General features: G+C 39.1%; 1 protein-coding gene across 2 annotated transcripts in view; it reads left to right on the top strand.

The window, feature by feature from the left end:
- ADAMTS18 (ADAM metallopeptidase with thrombospondin type 1 motif 18) overlaps positions 1 to 17,748 on the top strand; it is an 83,389-nt gene that overhangs the window by 28,158 nt on the left and 37,483 nt on the right. Inside the window, exons 4-11 of one of the 2 annotated variants that reach the window (XM_064459615.1) lie at positions 988 to 1,270; positions 7,836 to 8,035; positions 8,745 to 8,828; positions 9,700 to 9,859; positions 10,470 to 10,575; positions 13,927 to 14,064; positions 15,534 to 15,687; positions 16,736 to 16,831. In XM_064459615.1, coding sequence (XP_064315685.1) covers positions 988 to 1,270; positions 7,836 to 8,035; positions 8,745 to 8,828; positions 9,700 to 9,859; positions 10,470 to 10,575; positions 13,927 to 14,064; positions 15,534 to 15,687; positions 16,736 to 16,831 — 1,221 coding nt within the window. Of the gene's footprint in view, positions 1 to 987; positions 1,275 to 7,835; positions 8,036 to 8,744; positions 8,829 to 9,699; positions 9,860 to 10,469; positions 10,576 to 13,926; positions 14,065 to 15,533; positions 15,688 to 16,735; positions 16,832 to 17,748 lie in introns of those variants that run through there. The other variant, XM_064459616.1, reaches the window with a different exon arrangement.

Raw genomic sequence — 17,748 nt, 5'->3', positions numbered from 1 at the left:
ATCGTAGAGCCTCACTGATCCAAAACAAAAATCTGTATCTAGTATTACGTATATAATGTAATAGAATTACCTGATGAAACTTCTTGGTTTTTGACTTGGTAAAAAGGAGTGTTTATTACAACATGTTTTACAAAACCAAGAAATGAAATAAAATCATAACTGATTAATGAGCTGCATGGAAATACTTCCTCAGTGCCACCCACATTTCCCTGGCCCTGATCCTGGAAACACTTCATCACATGTGCAGTTTTATGCACAGATACTATGTGAAAAATACAGTGTAGTTTTCCCATACTTACTTCTGTCTTTCAGGGATCCAAGAAGGAAAACAATCAGATACTTGCTTTCACTGATCATTTTTCTCTAGTAGGAGGCATAAATTTTAAACTGCCTTCATGATAATTAAATTGTGGGGATCTGATTACTGAATGATAGTATTTAAAATGTTCAGATGCTTCAACTTTGTGCAGCTGTACCATAATATGCTTACGTTTCTATGTAACCTTAAGTCTAGGATCCCTGTCTGGTAATATCTTGTTCTGAAAAAGCCCTGAATCTTAATTCAAATACTTTGTTCTACTAACGTATGCATTTATTAGCAGTTGCATTTTCCAAAAACATTTTCTTTTTATGTCAGACTGTATATCCTATACACAAACACACATACAAACAAATCCGTAATGTGAAGAATGGATTAATATTGCATATGAAATTATTCATGGTACTGTGTGAAGTTGCTATGCTGCCAGGCCCGCAACATTCTTGCTTTTTGTGTTACCAAATGTGAAACCTGGTCACCTCCAAAGTGAAACAATGCATGCGTTAAATGGGAAGACTATCTAGATTATATCTTGAGTAAATCTAATTTAGAAGAGCGCATTTCAACCTATCTAGCCTTTGAAGGGAGATCACTTTAAGACCTAACATGTTGAAGTTGTGAACTTTGACAGTCTTCTCACTAATTTGTGGTGGTGTTTCTTTTTTTAGTCAGGTTTGATAAGGACACAGAAGATCGAGTTCCTTATATCTCCATTACCTCAGCAGCTAGCACAGGAACACAACTACACATCACCTGCTGGACACCATCCTCATGTATTATATAAACGAACTGCAGAAGAGAAGGTGCACCGGTACACAGTAGAGTCCAACCCCAAATACTTTTCTTTGGGTCATCACAGAATTCACAATTCCCACAAGTATCATGCTCGAGCGAATGGTTACCACCACGGAAGGTTTCAAAAGCAACATTTTTGTGGACGTCGCAAGAAATGTATGTAAGGAAACTTTCTCTCCTTGTTTGATATAGTGTTTCTTAGAGACTGTATGGTGATTCTGAGGTGTGGTGGAGACATACTATTTTGAAATGATGCATTTCTGAAGTGAAATAGATATAAGAAACTTGATTACTCCTTTAAATTGATGTCATCATCTGTTTTATTAAGCCATCAGAATCAATGTTTAGTTTTCTTATTCTCTGCCTAGATTAAAAGATTCCTTGCTATTTTTTTTTACATTGACATAATTTTCAGTAAGCAATTCTGTTTTAGATTGCTGCTTTTGCACAGTGATAGATGCCAAGTCCCTGAACTGCTCTCTATTAGTTCGGCGCTATATAACTAATTAGGCTTGAAGATGGAGAAAAAGACTTCCAAACCATTAATTTCTGAGAGGACAGAGAATAAGTCTTTCAGAAGTCACCATTTGATAATGAAATTTTCAGCAACTGAGGTCTTCAAGAAGAACCTCCCATGTAAATTGTTTAAATAAGATTTTGGAGCCACCTCTTAAAAACTGTATTGGAATATGTTATCCTGCCAAGGTCTATTCTGTGTCCTTTATTACGCCCTCAAATTGCAGAACATTTTAGAGCACCCTTGGACACTATATCTGTACTTACAGCATTCAATTGATTCTTTTTGAAAGGTGAGCTGCTTCTGAGCTGAGTTGCTTAATGAAGGTCTCCAAGACTGCACACAGTATTGAAAACATGGTCTCAGTCCAGTTACATTCTTCCAACTTCCTACTAGAGTTCTGAGAAAATGAGCAGGTTCCTTTTCCAAAAGGCGTGTAAGGAAGAAAGAGAAAAATAAATAGAAGGGAAGGAATGAGAAGGGAGGTAGTGGAAAAGGCGGCTGTATGAGACTGAGGCCTATTTGAGGCCTGAAAACTGCTTATTAAAACTTGACTGCTTCTTCAGAAATCCTTCTCCTTAGATTTGAAAGCTAGGCCTCAAATGCCAGATGCACAAGCCAAAGATTCAACCTGTAAATACTTGCATTCTGATGCAGCTCAAAACTACCTCATTACATACTCCCTTTCCCTCCTGTCTGGTTTTCCTGCCGCCTGTTTCAGAGCAGAGGATAATGGTGCTAAATTAGCTCATCTGCTCTACAGTGTTTTCTCTTATTTGCATTGTGCACTGTGGTCTTGCACCTTATTTACTGTATCCCTGTGACTGCTTGTCCAAATTCAGAATTATTAATATCCTCTTGAGCTTTCACATGGTGCTTATCCCTATTAAAAATGAGTGCATTTAGAACAATCTATTTTCATAACCTCCTGGGATGTGAGAAGATATCGTTATTCCTGTTGTATAAATGGGACTCATAGACACAGGAGAGGTCAAAAATAACTATTGCTTCTGGGTACCAAATCAATAAACTGTGTTTTCCTTTAAAATGCTTATAGAATCATAGACTCATTAAGGTTGGAAAAGACCTCTAGGATCATCAGGTACAACCGTAAACCCAGCACTACTGTGCTTCATAAACCATGCCCTGAAGTGCCACATCTACACATCTTTTAAATACCTCCAGGGACGGTGACTGCACCACCTCTCTGGACAGCCTGTTCCAATGCCTGACCATTCTCTCAGTGAAGAAATTTTTCCTTAAATCCAATCTAAACCTCCCCTGATGCAGCTTGAAGCCATTTCCTCTCTTTCTATGGCTGGTAACTTGGCAGAAGAGACCAACACCCACCTTGCTACAATTTCCTTTCAGGTGGCTGTAGAGAGGGATAAGGTCCCCCCTCAGCCTCCTCTTCTCCAGACTAAACAACCCCAGTTCCCTCAGCCTCTCCTCATCAGACCTGCTCTCCAGACCCTTCACCAGCTTTGTTGCCCTTCTCTGGACACGCTTCAGCACCTCAATGTCCTTGTGCTGAGGGACCCAAAACTGAACCCAGGATTCAAGGGGCGGCCTCACCAGTGCCCAGTACAGAAGCACAATCCCTGCCCTGCTCCTGCTGGCCATGCTATCCCTGATACAAGCCAGGATGCTGTTGGCCTCCGTGCCCACCTGGGCACACTGCTAGCTCATGTTCAGCCGGCTGTCAACCAACACCCCCAGGTCCCTTTCCTCCAGGCAGCTCTCCAGCCACTCTTCCCCAAGCCTGTAGCGTTGCATGGAGCTGTTGTGACCCAAGTGCAGGACCCGGCACTTGGCCTTGTTAAACCTCATACAATTGGCCTCAGCCCATCAATCCAGCCTGTCCAGGTCCCTCTGCAGAGCCTCCCTACCCTCAAGCAGATCAATACTCCCACCCAACTTGGTGTCACCTCCAAGCCTACTGAGGGTGCACTCGATCCCCTTGTCCAGGTCATTGATAAAGATATTAAACAAGACTGGCCCCAACACTGAGCCCTGGGGAACCCCGCTTGTGACTGGCCACCAACTGGATTTAGCTCCATTCACCACCACTCTCTGGGATCGGCCATCCAGCCAGTTTTTTACCCAGCAAAGAGTCCACCCACCCAAGCGATGAGCCACCAGCTTCTCTAGGAGGATGTTGTGTGAGACAGTGTCAAAAGCTTTATTGAAGTCTAGGTAGACAACATCCACAGCCCTTCCCTCATCCACTAGTTGGGTCACCTGTCATAGAAGGAGATCAGGTTGGTCAGGCAGGACCTGCCTTTCATGAAGCCATCCTGGCTGGGCCTGATCCCCTAGTTGTCTTGCACTTGCTTGGAGAGCTCACTCAAGATGTATCACTCCATAACCTTCCCTGGTACTGTGGTCAGGCTGACAGGCCCGTAGTTCTCCAGATCCTCCTTCCGGCCCTTTTTGTAGATTGGTGTCACATTGGCAAGCCTCCAGTCATCTGGGACCTGCCCTGTTAACCAGGACTGCTGGTAAATGATGGAGACTGGCTTGGCAAGCTCCTCTGCCAGCTCCCTCAGTACTCTCAGGTGGGTCCCATCTGGCCACATAGACTTGTGTGTGCCCAGGTGGCTTAGCAGGTTGTAAACTGCTTCCTCCTGGATTATGGGGGGTTTATGCCTCATCCCTGCCTACCAGCTCAGGGGGCTGAATACCCTGGGGATAACTGGTCTGAGTGTTGAACACTGAGGCAAAGAAGGCATTAAGTACCTCAGCCTTTTCCTCATCCTTGGTAGCAATCTTCCCCTTCGCATCCATTAGAGGATGGAGATTCTCTTTGGTTGTCTTTTTGTTGTTAATATATTTGTAAAAACTTCTTTTTTATCCCTTACAGCAGTGGCCAGGTTGAGTTCTAGCTGGGCTTTTGCTTGCCTAATTTTCCCTCTGCAAGACCTAACGAGGTCTCTGTACTCTTCTTGTGTTACCTGCTCCTTCTTCCAAAAGCAGTAGACTCTCTTCTTTTTTTTTCTTTTTCCTGCTTGTCAGCAGAAGCTCCCTCTTCAGCCAGGCTGGTTCATCTTGCAGTACTTGGGGACAGCCTGCTCCTGCAACTGCAAGACTTCCTTCTTGAAGAAAGCCCACCCTTCCTGGACTCCTTTCCCCTTCAGGACTTCCTTGCAAGGGGCTCTCCCAACCAGTGCCCTGAAGAGGCCAAAGTCTGCCCTCCGGAAGTCCATAGTAGTGGTTCTGATGACCCCCCTTCTTACTTCACCAAGGATTTAGAACTCAATCTTATTGTGGTCGCTAAGGCCAAGACAGCCTCTGATCACTACATCTCCCACCAGTCCTTCTCTGTGAACAGCAGGTCAAGCAAGGCAACTCCCCTGGTAGGCTCACTTACGAGCTGCGTGAGGAAGTTACCTTCCACACACACCAGGAACCTCCTAGACTGTTTCTTCTCTGCTGTGTTGTATTTCCAGCAGACTTCTGGTAAATTGAAGTCCCTCACTTAGAACAAGGGCAACCAATTGTGATACTTCCTCCAGCTGCTTGTAGAACACTTCATCCTGGTCGGGTGGTCTGTAACAGACCCCCAGCAGGATATCTGCCTTGTTGGCCTTCCCCCTCATCCTTACCATGAGCATTTGACCTTATCACCAAAATTGCTAAGCTCTATGCAATCAAAGCACTGTCTAACATATAGAGCCACCCCACCATCTGTCCTTCCTTGCCTATTTATTTATGAAGAGATGTATTTATCAAAATATATGGCCCTTTAATTGTACGTGTGTATCTATATATTCAATAATTTCTGTTACAACTAAAAGTTCTTAACTGCATATTCAAGCCGAGTGTATTTTACGTGAAGAACATGCAATTAGCATCCAACTGTACTGAGTTTAGTATAAGTCATTTACCCATCATTGGTTAGGAACTCAGTGTTAGACGCACTGTTAGAATCCCATTAAGCAAGATTTCACTTAATTACCTTAACTGTGAAACTCTTCACATCCTGCAGTCTTTCACTTCATGCAGTACATACCTGTAACCTTCTGAGAGAAAGGAAGGAGTTGTTCTAAAAAATACTAACCTATTTCCATACCCAGCCTTGGTTTATCTATAGAACAATTCCATCTCATGTTCACTGAATGAATGCTGTCCTACATATAAAATCATGTGTGAGTGTTTAATTGAGTAGGGGCAAGTATAGGATGTAGAAGAAAAACATGTCACTTCAGCAAAGGCAACACCCCTTCAAAGCAACACTATGAGTACTTGGGGCTTTTTTCTTCTTGTTCCTTTCTTTTTTCTTCTTTTTTTCTTTTTCCTTTTCTTCTTCTTTTCCTTTTTCTTTTTCTTTTTCTTTTTCCTTTTCTTTTTCCTTTTCTTTTTCCTTTTCTTTTTCCTTTTCTTTTTCCTTTTCTTTTTCCTTTTCTTTTTCCTTTTCTTTTTCCTTTTCTTTTTCCTCTTCCTCTTCCTCTTTTTTCTTTTTAATTTTGGATTTTACATTGTTTTCTTGGCCTTGTTCCAAGGCCTGGAGTCCTATCAGTTTGAAATTTTCAGCAAAATCCAGTCTGGTCACCTGGAATAGAAAATCTCATCTTGAATGAGCAAAGGCATTGAGAATGCAGTCTTATGTAATGCAGTCTATTGCTATTAACACTGCCTAGTCAAGGTTAATTTATCCTAACCTAAGAATAAATCCAAGCTTGCTCAACATTAAGAGGGAATACCATGCTGCCACTTTTAGTGTCATAAAAGTAGCTTGTCCCACTCACCATTTTTTTTAAATTTTATATGCTGGCAATTTGTAAGCACTAGAGAAGCCAGTTAATCATCTTTCAAACTCTACTTCACAATCTAAATGTTTTTAGATCATGAGAATTGACTGGACTCTAGTTAGTAAATCATGCTTGAAATATTGCTGCTGCTTAGGTTTTATTAGTAGCAATGAAGTAAATTCAAAGGCAAAACTCCACTGCTCATGGATTTATGAGGCAGCTGCCTTGAAGTTGTATTGCTTTCAAAATACTACATGGAAAATGATGTGCCTTGAACAAAATGCTTCACTCTTGGGTGAGGCATGTCTTCATGTTTTGATGTGCTTCCGGAAGAGAAAGGTTCTTAGAGCTTGTAAAGGACAATTGTATATAATGAGTGGTACATTTTAAAATCTTACTAGCACAGTCACTTACAATGTTAAATATGGTTCAGAGTGACTTAATTCTTGAAAGCAGACCACTCTTGTGCATTCTATGGTATTCTTGATTTCCCGGGTTGGCATGGCAGGAAGTAGCGTCTGGTTTAGCTCTGTCATTGGAATAACTTTCTAATGAGGCACAGACAGGATTTTTTTAATTACCTGAGGCTCCCTCACTCGTGTCATGTTGCATCCTGTGTAAAAAAAAATCCTATTGTTATCCCAGTAGTATGTCAAAGTGACCTTCGAGTTAATTCTTGATGCAAAGGCAGTGTATGTTTATGCAGAAGCTATGAATAACAGGAGCATTATAGGATGTAGGATACAGATTTCTTTTCCCATTTTTTGGCTGTCTGAAGAAATGGAGTAGAGACCATTCACTAGCCATGCCATTGACCATGCTACACAGAGGGAAAAATTGCACCCTGGCATTGGGGTATGTGGGCTGGATGCTCACATCCTGTTGTCAAGCCCTCCTTGCTGTTGCCTGACATTTCCCTATACTAAATAAATATGTTCTCAGCAGGAATAATCTCAGTGGCAAATTTGCATAGCAAGCTAATGTCAGTCACAATAGCAGGCTGGCAGGAATCTTACTTGTGTGTGTGTCTGCTTTCTGTACTGACGGTGGACATCTGCTGTGGAAAGGAGTTTTTTACCATCTGCTATGTAAGTAGCACATGCCGAATACCTTAGGAAGTTATCAAAAGCAAGGAAAAATGTAGATATTCTGTTAAAAATTCTGTATGTATTTTTTGCCTCAGATGCTACCTTTTTATTAGGTGAATTACTTATTTTGAACCGCTTATTGCATACGAATGTGGTTCTCTCATTTTCTTCTCTCCCTGTAGCCATCCTTCCCTCAGGATTGGATCAGGTCTTTTTTAATACATATACAAGAACTTAGCCATAAGTATTAAATCACATGCTGTAAAAATAATCTAAGGCTCCAAATCTGTGATACTTAATTTTCTGATGAAATCATTCATGGGTGATCTGAACTCTTTCCAAAACTGAGTTTTATTTCCTTTTAGATGCACCTAAGCCACCCACAGAAGAGACATACATTCGCTCGGATGAATATGGCACTTCTGCAAGGTTCAAAAGATCATCTGCAAAAATTCAGAAAAATGGAAGTCTAAATGTTGAAACCCTTGTAGTGGCAGATAAAAAAATGTTGGAGAAACATGGAAAGGAAAATGTAACAACATACATCTTAACAGTTATGAATATGGTAAGATGTGCTGTACCTGAAACATGTTTTCCCTGTAGAATATTGTTCTGTCAGAGTAGGATATTAGACAAATAGTGATACCAAAAAGAGGAGAGGCACCTTACTCAAGCCTTTCTTCAAGCCTCATCTAATGTATTATGTCAAAAAGCTCTTGAAAAATACATCCCTAGATTATCAGCTCTGGCAACGGTACTGTAGGGTAAAAAAATTAAAAAAAAGGAAAATATTTAAAACATTAGATTTTAAAGTACTCTGGTAGGTATTCTGAAATTTATACTTTCTTCTAGTATAATGAAGCTTAGCCTGTTTTGTCTGATGTTGCTCCTTGAAACAAAAATTTGAGAAAGCATAAATTTATTTTGAGAAAAATAATATAATTTAGCTAGAAATATGTTTTTCTTTGTGGCTTTGCTCTTTGGTTTTGTACTACAAAACTTGAACTTCGAATTTGATTACTTCATCCAGGAGACCAAGGACAGAACAAAGAGCATTGAAATCAATAGAAGGTTTTAAAGTTTTTTGAATAAGTGTAGTGGTTTGGGGCATAATCCTTCTGTGTTAAGCTCTTTTGGATTAATCCTGCAAGGTATAACTGAATTAATTTGTATTGAAAATTGAAGCCCAATGCAATACCTTGGTACATATATTTAGTCTATTAAAAGAAAACAACAACATGTAGGTGATATTTCCTCTTCAATAACTGTTGCAGGTCTCTAGTCTTTTTAAAGATGGAACAATCGGAAGTGATATAAACATTATTGTTGTGAGCCTCCTTCTTCTGGAACAAGAGCCTGTAAGTTGAGTCAGAATTTCTGCATGGTATACTTCATTTGCTACGGTTCACAGGGAGCATTGGGTGCTCCCACATTATGTACATGAACTTTTCTTAGAGGTTTCTTAAGACTTAAAGCATGAGAAGAAGATTAAAATCACAAAAACCTCCAAAATCATGCTTTCTGCCTTTCACTGCTTCTCAGTTTTTGATGCTAAAATCTTCATTTCATATAAATGTACTTTAGAAACATTGAAATGCTTCCAGTAAGATAAAACTTAACAATTTCCAGCACTTCCTTGAAGAGTAATTACTGGAATGAGAAATCTACTTAAGAAATATTTAAATAAATAAAAAGATTTTGACTTGGGCTTTCCAGGATGTGGTGATCAGAAGGGGGAAGGAATCAAAAGTCCCAAACTGAAGATAGCATGTAACAAAAAGTGGGAGTGGAGCCAATTCTTTTGTCAAGGGTGTTGAGACAAAAGAAGATAAAATTTCTTTCAATGAAAAGAAATTTGTGATGGGTTGATCTACTTGGATAATACTTTTCCTCCGCAGAAATCTCCAAACAGTTTAATCACAAGGTTAGAAATGGTTTAGCGTTCAGCTTTATCAGGAATCAAATATATTTGTACACTGTAATTCCAAGCACTGACTTTGAAAATATCTATGTGTCCGGGGGGAGATTAGTTTTATTTTACAATAGTAATAGAATTCACTCATCAGCTGAATTGGTCATCACAGACAGCTAACACGGGAATACATAAGATTCTGTAGGACAAATATGAAAAAGTAATTCCCTTTTCCCTAACCAACTCCTATTCTTTCAATCGCCTTTCTGAAGTACTGATGGAAGCACCTTATTTCTGTGTCTGTGAAATATCTACAGGGTGGATTACTGATTAACCACCATGCAGACCAGTCACTGAACAGCTTTTGTCAATGGCAGTCTGCTCTGGTTGGGAAGAATGGAAAGCGCCATGACCATGCCATCTTGCTTACGGGTTTTGATATCTGCTCGTGGAAAAATGAGCCCTGTGATACTTTGGGTATGATATGAAATATATTCTGAGAAACTTTTGGGTGTCAACAGCAGCATCTTCATTGACAGAGACTGAAATGTTTTAAAATAAAAGAGTCCATTTTTGCACATAATGTTAGCCTTGAAGAAGAAAGAACAGTATTATTTTTACATTTTTATCTGTGAGGTACCTAGAAGAAAATGGTACCATTGCCCCAGAAAAAGTGGCAAAATAAGCTCTCTAAAGACATCCTTTTGGACTGTTACCATTTCAAGGAATATTTTTTATATTGAAAATATTTCTGAGCCACTCTGATATTTTTTTTCTTTTTGTGACTACTTGCCCTTTTTGAATGGGATTTCTCCCTAATTTGGGAGCAGTAAAGGCATAAGGGGGAAAAGAATAATCTTTGCAAGTAAAGTGTATTTTGGGAGATTGGGTTTGAATTATACTTCTTATACAGGAGTCCCTTTATTGTCAAATAAAAGTCTGCTGTAATTCTTTCATGATAAACCTGATGAAGCAGACAACCATCTTCATGCACCACAATAGGTTGGCTTATTAGGACCAGTGTGAATGATATGTGTCCTTGGAATTCTGTAGAGGAACAAGCTATTCTACCGCTTCCTTCCTTCAGGATTTGCACCTATCAGTGGCATGTGCAGCAAATACCGTAGTTGCACCATTAATGAAGATACAGGCCTTGGACTGGCTTTTACAATTGCACATGAATCTGGACACAAGTAAGTTTAATGAGTCTTACATGCTCCTCTATAAATAAATACGTAAGTGAATGGAAACATAGCACCAGTTAATATAAATCAGTTAAATATGCATCATATATAGAGAGCCGTATAATGATCAGAATATATAGAGCATCCAATTAATGCATGGGCCTTATTAAATACAATCTCTTCAAAAATCATAGAAATAACCACTCTGGCATTTTGATCAATTTTGCTGCCATAGGTGGAAGGACCTTATCTGATACAGGTACCCCACAACTGTTACTAATTTGATGGGAAGCTATGGGCAATTTTAGGCCAAACAGAGTCAAGACTCCTCACTCAGAGGTGTGTCGTTTGGATGAAATGGTGACTCAGCTGCCTAGGGTGCTTCCCTTTTATTTTTATTTTTTGACATTTTGTATATTCCAGGTGATAACCAGAACAACCAGCAAAATCTGACAACAATAATTTACAAGCTTCCCACAGTACGTTTTGTAGACAAATTGCTCGTAGAATCCGTGTGGTTGCTTCAAAAAGGGAAAGGACACTGCAGCTTACAGGATGGAGAAGTGATCTCTCTGAGTCTTTTAGATATCCCTTTCCCAGAAGACCCAGTGTTTCATAGGATTTGGGAGCCATTAGTTCCATTGAACCTGTCCGTCTTTGTTCTCTCTACCTATTTAATGCATGGTTTGGCTAAAAGCAACCTTTGTTTCTGGTTTCTGCCTTTCTGTGTCTATATCCATTGGTTTTCTGTTTGATTTCTATGATAATAAGACTAATTTTCCTAAGAACCTGCTGTCTCTCAAACAAAATCAGTAATAATCATCCATGGAGCTTCAGCTATTCTCTGAATTGTTAAATTAAATCTAAAGAGGATGAGTAGGTTTTGCTTTCCTGTTTTTTCCCCAAATAATTTTGAATTACTTTTTCACAACTTTTTGCATGGTTTTGATTTTCAGTTTTAACATAGCTCAAGCTGGAGTCTGCCTAACCCCTGGCAGTATAGTAACATAGTTTCTCTATGAGGTACAAACCTGAAATCAAGGATCAGATAAAACATGGGCATAGGATCTGTATTTTGTGTAGCAACGTTACTGCACAGAATATCTTTGAAAAGCAGTTGTACTGTCAAGGCATGAATCCTTCCGATTCTGCATGACTGCATCAGGACCGTTTAGTTTTCATTGTACAAATATGCTCTACAGTATATACTATGACCTAATGTCTACATGAGTGACCCTTTCACAGGTTTCTGTACATCTGAAGGGAAACAAGGAATTAAAGGTTAATCCAGCTACCAGCGAAGCCCGTGGGAATTGTGCCAATGCTTTCAATGGGACCAAATATGTAAAATATGTATTGTTTGATCCTCCTGTCACGCTAGTGCAATTTCACTGGCCTCAGTACATTTTTAATGCCCTTCAATCAGTCTTAGGAGAGAATCAGGCCCATAGCTTATTTTTCAAGAATTATCCCCTTTAGCCTCTTAATGTCCTTCCTTCCTGTTTATTTTCTTATTTGCCTTGAGAGTTTATCTCTTGGAAATTTTTTAATGTTGTTTTTTTCCCTTCTTCACCATTGCCTTTGAGTCTCAAATTATTCAGCCTTTCTTTGGTGCAGTTCCACACTCCTGTGTAATAAAATGCATTTTACCTCCTGGAAAAAATCTTCCCCAGGTGCAAAATGTCTTTACCATCATTTGTTCATGTTCCTGTTCCTGAGACTGCCCAGCATGTGATGTAAGACAACAGAATTCAGTCTCTGTGATACAGAGATTCCTAGAAGAAAAAAACCTGTGACAGCTACGGTGGTGCTGAGGTCCACTGTGAATACATTAACCCGAGGATTTCATAGAGGGAGAATATTGTATACTGTATAAATCACACTCTGTGATCCACTGAGCAGCTTCAGTTGTTTTACATTTTTATGGTTTTCTTTAAGTAGTTTGTGTTTTTACCTGAAAGTTTAGCAATTCCTTTGGGAGTTCAGAGCCCATTGCATCAGTGGGTGCATAAACTGTGGATTCTTTGGCTGCAATGCATGTGAACAAAGTTAGTATATTTTAAAGGATTCCAAAATACTAGCTCCATTGGGACTCTTTTTGTCCATTTATAGAAGGAACCATATATTTTAGCAAGTTTGGAGCCTCAGCTGGTGGCAACACTTGCAGTAACTCTGATGAGCCTGCCATGATTTATAACAGTAGAGGATCGAGTCCAGTAAATTAGATATTCCCTGCACATGCACAGAGTACATTCATAAAGTCACCAATGTACTACAATGTTGAAGTAACAGATTATGAAATTTCTATTCAAAACACATTGAAATTCACAGATGTCCTGTACAGTGAGTAAATATAAAACAGTTAAAGGAAAAAAACTGAAAATTAGCTTTATTATAACCATAAGCTCCACATAATTTATAATTTTTTAACATGGTTTTATTATTGCTTATTATTCTTTATATTATCCTAACACCTCTGCTAGTGAAAGCAGGGCCTCATGATGCTGCAGACTGAGCAAAGCACCCAATAAGAGGCAGTATTCCCACGAAAGAGGTTACAGTCTAGACAAAGTAAGTGACAGTGTATAACGAAGGTGAGGAAAAGGAAGTGATTTGCCTGAGATAATATAGCAAGGTAGTGGCCAAAATTAGAAAAAGAACGATATTTTTATATTTATACTTTTTATTTTATTCATTCGATCCCACTTCTTTTGCTACAGATTGAATGTAGCTATGTAGTTCTTCCCTCCCATTAGGAGGACAGTTATGTTATATTCTTACAGCTGCGTGACACTGATATTTTAGTGGATTCTGATCTCCACACCATTCCTGTTATCAGGCATTATCACTAGGCAAAGGCAGGCTCAGACTGCATGCATATTTTAAGCTGACAGATTTCTAGGCAAGTACAAGTGTGACTGAACATAAGACACACTACTTCCATCCATCTCGACACAAAACGTTTCTCTTTCAGGAAAGAGAAATAGTTAAACTGTAAAACTTTTGACCCAGTCTGCAGGTCTGGTAGTTATGTGCCAGTGACTTGTCATTAGCTCACATTGCAGAGCTCCTGTGCATCACCAGTATGGGTCTTCCTTGAAACTTGATAATCTTTTTCTCATCAGACAAGTGCATGATGACAATAAAATTTGAATGCTATTAATTGGAGCTTGTGTCATACTAATAGTCATTTGTACAGTGCATATGTTTTCATCCCTTTGGAATGAAAGGATTGAATTCCACATTCCCTGTGGAGTTCAACCATAGAACTGTTGCCCAGAAAGTGTTTCTTCTGCCCCAAATTGTGTCTTGCTTCTGATTAATCTAGATTTTTACTCTCATGCCTGGTTCTCTTTTCAGCTTTGGTATGATTCATGATGGAGAAGGAAATCCTTGCAGAAAAGCTGAGGGTAATATTATGTCTCCCACACTCACAGGAAACAATGGAGTGTTTTCTTGGTCTGTATGCAGCAGGCAGTATCTCAACAAATTTCTCAGGTAGGTCAGATGTAAATCTGGGCTGGTGCCAGGGAATGTAGCTTTAGTAACTGGGCTTGAACTCTTGAACAGACATAAAAATTACTTAAGTGTGAAATTCACCTCTTTTAAAATGTGCTCAAACCCATGTACTATTTGAGCACATACACTTGGACTTACGAAGCATATAGGTGGTATGGCATATAAGTGTTTTTGTCCTGCATCATTTCAAAAGAATTAATTTCACCTTCCATGAATATCCTGCAGTAATGACTGGCGTATCATTCTTTCCCAGGCATTCCTGTCAGCAGCTAGGTTTATTAGAGAATTAGTAGGAAGTGAACACAAAAGAGGGCAGACACAGTGATATCAAAGTAATCACAAAATGTAAATTAACATTAGTGGCCTTTCTCACTGGTGTTTCTCTCTTAATCTAGCTCATGTCATGAGCAAGGACATTTTACATTTTTCATATACTGTTTCTGGGGGGGAAAAAAAGAAAAAGGTGCCAGTTATTTCTCCAGCATGTTGGCGTTATTCAGTGGTGCTTTTAAAGGAACGGCTTTTCGGTCTCTGTTTAATGTCATCAGAATTGCAGTCCTTTCCTGTACAACTTTCCTTTTATTTTGTTTGTCATACATGGGTAGACTGTACATGATTGATTACTAAACAACGTGTAAGCGGTACTAAGAGCAGATGCAATGCAGGCATTTTAGACGTTAATTCCTTAGAGTGAGAATCAAACTCCCTGATAATTCTGTGGATCTGATCCTTGAATTCCAAGTTAGTATCTTAGAGTAGCGGCCAGGAAAGGTGACAAAGTTCTGGTGAATTTTTTCTGCTCCAATGATACAACATATTCTGAGTACACAAGAAAATGGCAAACTAAAAAGTCATATAAGCTCTCCAACATGCAGTATTGTCCAAGAGACACACACTTGGAAGAGAAATCCAGCATAGAGTGACCTTCTGTGTACATGGGTCCTCAAGCATATACAAAGGAAAAAAAGTAGACCATAGGGTACCTTTGGTCTTAAGCAGGACACAGCCAACCCAATGCATGCAAGCTGCAACAGCCTTCTGTTTGTCAATCCACAGAAAATGAATGCTGAAATGAGACAGTGTGCCTGCTGATTCCCTTGATTCCTGATTTTTGGGAATCCATTTAAGGGAAAGAAGCAGACTCAATCACCATGCTCTTGGTTACACAGGCATAAAGGGAGGAAAAGAATTTGACATCATTCTTCCTTGTTGTCACAACAGTCCCAAAGCCTGGAAGTTCCTGCTTCCTTAAAACTTTGCAGGTCAGGCTACCAACAAGATGTCACGATCGTTTGGCTCCTGCAAGCAGATATTCTCATTTCAGTGCATAACTCTAAAGCTAGTTAAAGGTACTGTATACCATATTATGTGGTTTTGCTGGTCTGTAGCAAATTAAAATATTTTGATGTAAAGATCATAGTCATGACTAATATACATTCTCATTATAGTACAGCTCAAGCTGCCTGCCTGATTGATGAACCTAAGCAAACAGGACAGTATAAATACCCTGACAAACTGCCAGGGCAGATCTATGATGCTGATACCCAGTGCAAATGGCAATTTGGAATGAAAGCAAAACTGTGCAACCTCAGCTTCGTAAAGGTACCTATTGACGTACTTTTGAAAAGTTAAAATTACATTAGAGAACTGCAGTACACTAAATAAGTACAAGTAATACAGTGTTCTTCAGAGGCCTGGGCTATTTCTCTACCTTATCTTGCTTGGCAATTTGCTTTGAAAGTACTGGCCTCTACTGGAATATCGCTATCCCAGGGGAATTTCAGAAGGAAGTGTGTTCTTTCCAGGAGTCATATGGAGTACAGTTGAATACAGAAGGCTCATGAGCCCTCTCCTGCTAAGGGAAATTAGCAGGCAGTAGAGTTTTGATCAAAACTTGCATGGGGTGCGGGGTAAGAAGGAGTAAGTTTCTTGTGTTGTGGTTTATTCTTATGCATTGACAGCAAAGTCTGGAAAATATCTATAGGGTTATTTTAGAATAATAAAAATGTAACTTATACTCTGGACTTTATGATGAAGGATTAATTTAGATTAACCTATTCTTTTAGTGACTGCTACACTCCTTGCTGATCTCTTCAGAGAAGACGTTAAATAATCTGGAGTGCTTATTCTGAAAAGAAGTATTGCTGTTTCTTTCACTCCTATTATTATCCTGGAATATTTTGATTTATTTTATACTGACCCCATTTATCAGGTGATGGCAGCTGTGTTTCCTCTACAGCTAATAAACAAAGAAGGGAGAGTGAACAGCACTATGAAGAGACTATGTTCCCATGTATGTCCTGTGTTTTAGAAAATCTAGTCTCTTCACAGTGTTATAGTCACTGTAAACTATATTGACTATATTGATGACATTTTAGCCTTGAACTTTTCAACACAGTTTTTGTTCTACTATAGTCTCACACTCAAAATAGTTTTAAAAAATATATAGCGAAATGGGCATAAATAAGAAGGCAATATATAGGATATGGCTGTGCTATGAATTTTAAACCCTGGATTTTCTAAATTCAGAAAATGTTTTATTTAAAGGGCTTTTAAGATAGCAAAGGCATTGTATCATTCATTACTCTTTCTGAACGCCAGGGAATAATGGGAATTATGAGTACTATAGTGAGTACCTTCTTCTTTTCAGGATATATGCAAATCTCTCTGGTGTCACAAAGTGGGTCATAGGTGCGAGACAAAGTTCATGCCAGCAGCAGAAGGAACAGCTTGTGGTATAAGTATGGTAAGTTGTTTTATAAATAGGACAATATCATTCTAACTTGTTTTTAGACTGTAGTGGGTCAAATAACAGCTCCTGTCAAAAACAGTTTTATCCAGATCCCTCCAGGTTTGCTATCATGGACTTTCGGATTGCTCTGTAAAAGACTGCATTGTGATACGTAGTCAGGACCAGTCCTCACAGTGGCACCTGTCTGATGGTAGGGAATGATGCCTCTCCCATTGAGCTGTGGAATAAGATACATCTGGCAAATCTAACTCTGCAAGAAAACCCATTAATTATAACAGAAGTCAGATCAAGGCTTTAAATTCTACTCTGATATATACATTCCTTAAGCCATAATATTTGCTGTACAGGCTAGGGCCATCATGCGTATTATCATCAGTGATCACTACTAAAAGAACATGGATATTTGTTTTAGTTTCTAAAAATTTAGTTTAAAAGTTTAGTTTCCTTCTAATTTACACACATCTGTAGTTAACCAAAATATTTTCTTTCGCTGTAATGTTTCTTCCGGCAGAATATTGGTTTGATTTTCAAGTCACTAACAAACGTTCTGTTTTGCTTTTTCTCTTTGTGCAGTGTTTCATAATTGAATAATAAAAGGGAGGAATTTGAGCAGAATTTTAGCAGGCTATTTTTAAATTACAAGGGAAGTTTTGAGGTGCTGACAGCACAGGACCATAAAATAACACGGACCTTTTGGGAAGAGTAAGCCAGAAGGATATTTTCCAAGAGAACAGTTTTGAGAATTTGTACCTCAGAGACCTTCAGCTCAGAACTTGGACAAATTTTAGGACATTACTTACCTATACCATTGTGTGGATCAATGTCCTACTTCAGAGGCCTTGTTCTAATGTGAACTATCTCATTGAGTTCATTGGGTTACCTCATATTTATTAAGGTTAAGCGCTGGAGCT

This window comes from Phalacrocorax carbo, chromosome 8, assembly GCF_963921805.1.
Source record: "Phalacrocorax carbo chromosome 8, bPhaCar2.1, whole genome shotgun sequence".
NCBI lineage: Eukaryota > Metazoa > Chordata > Aves > Suliformes > Phalacrocoracidae > Phalacrocorax > Phalacrocorax carbo.
This window is presented reverse-complemented; position numbering and strand designations above follow the sequence as displayed.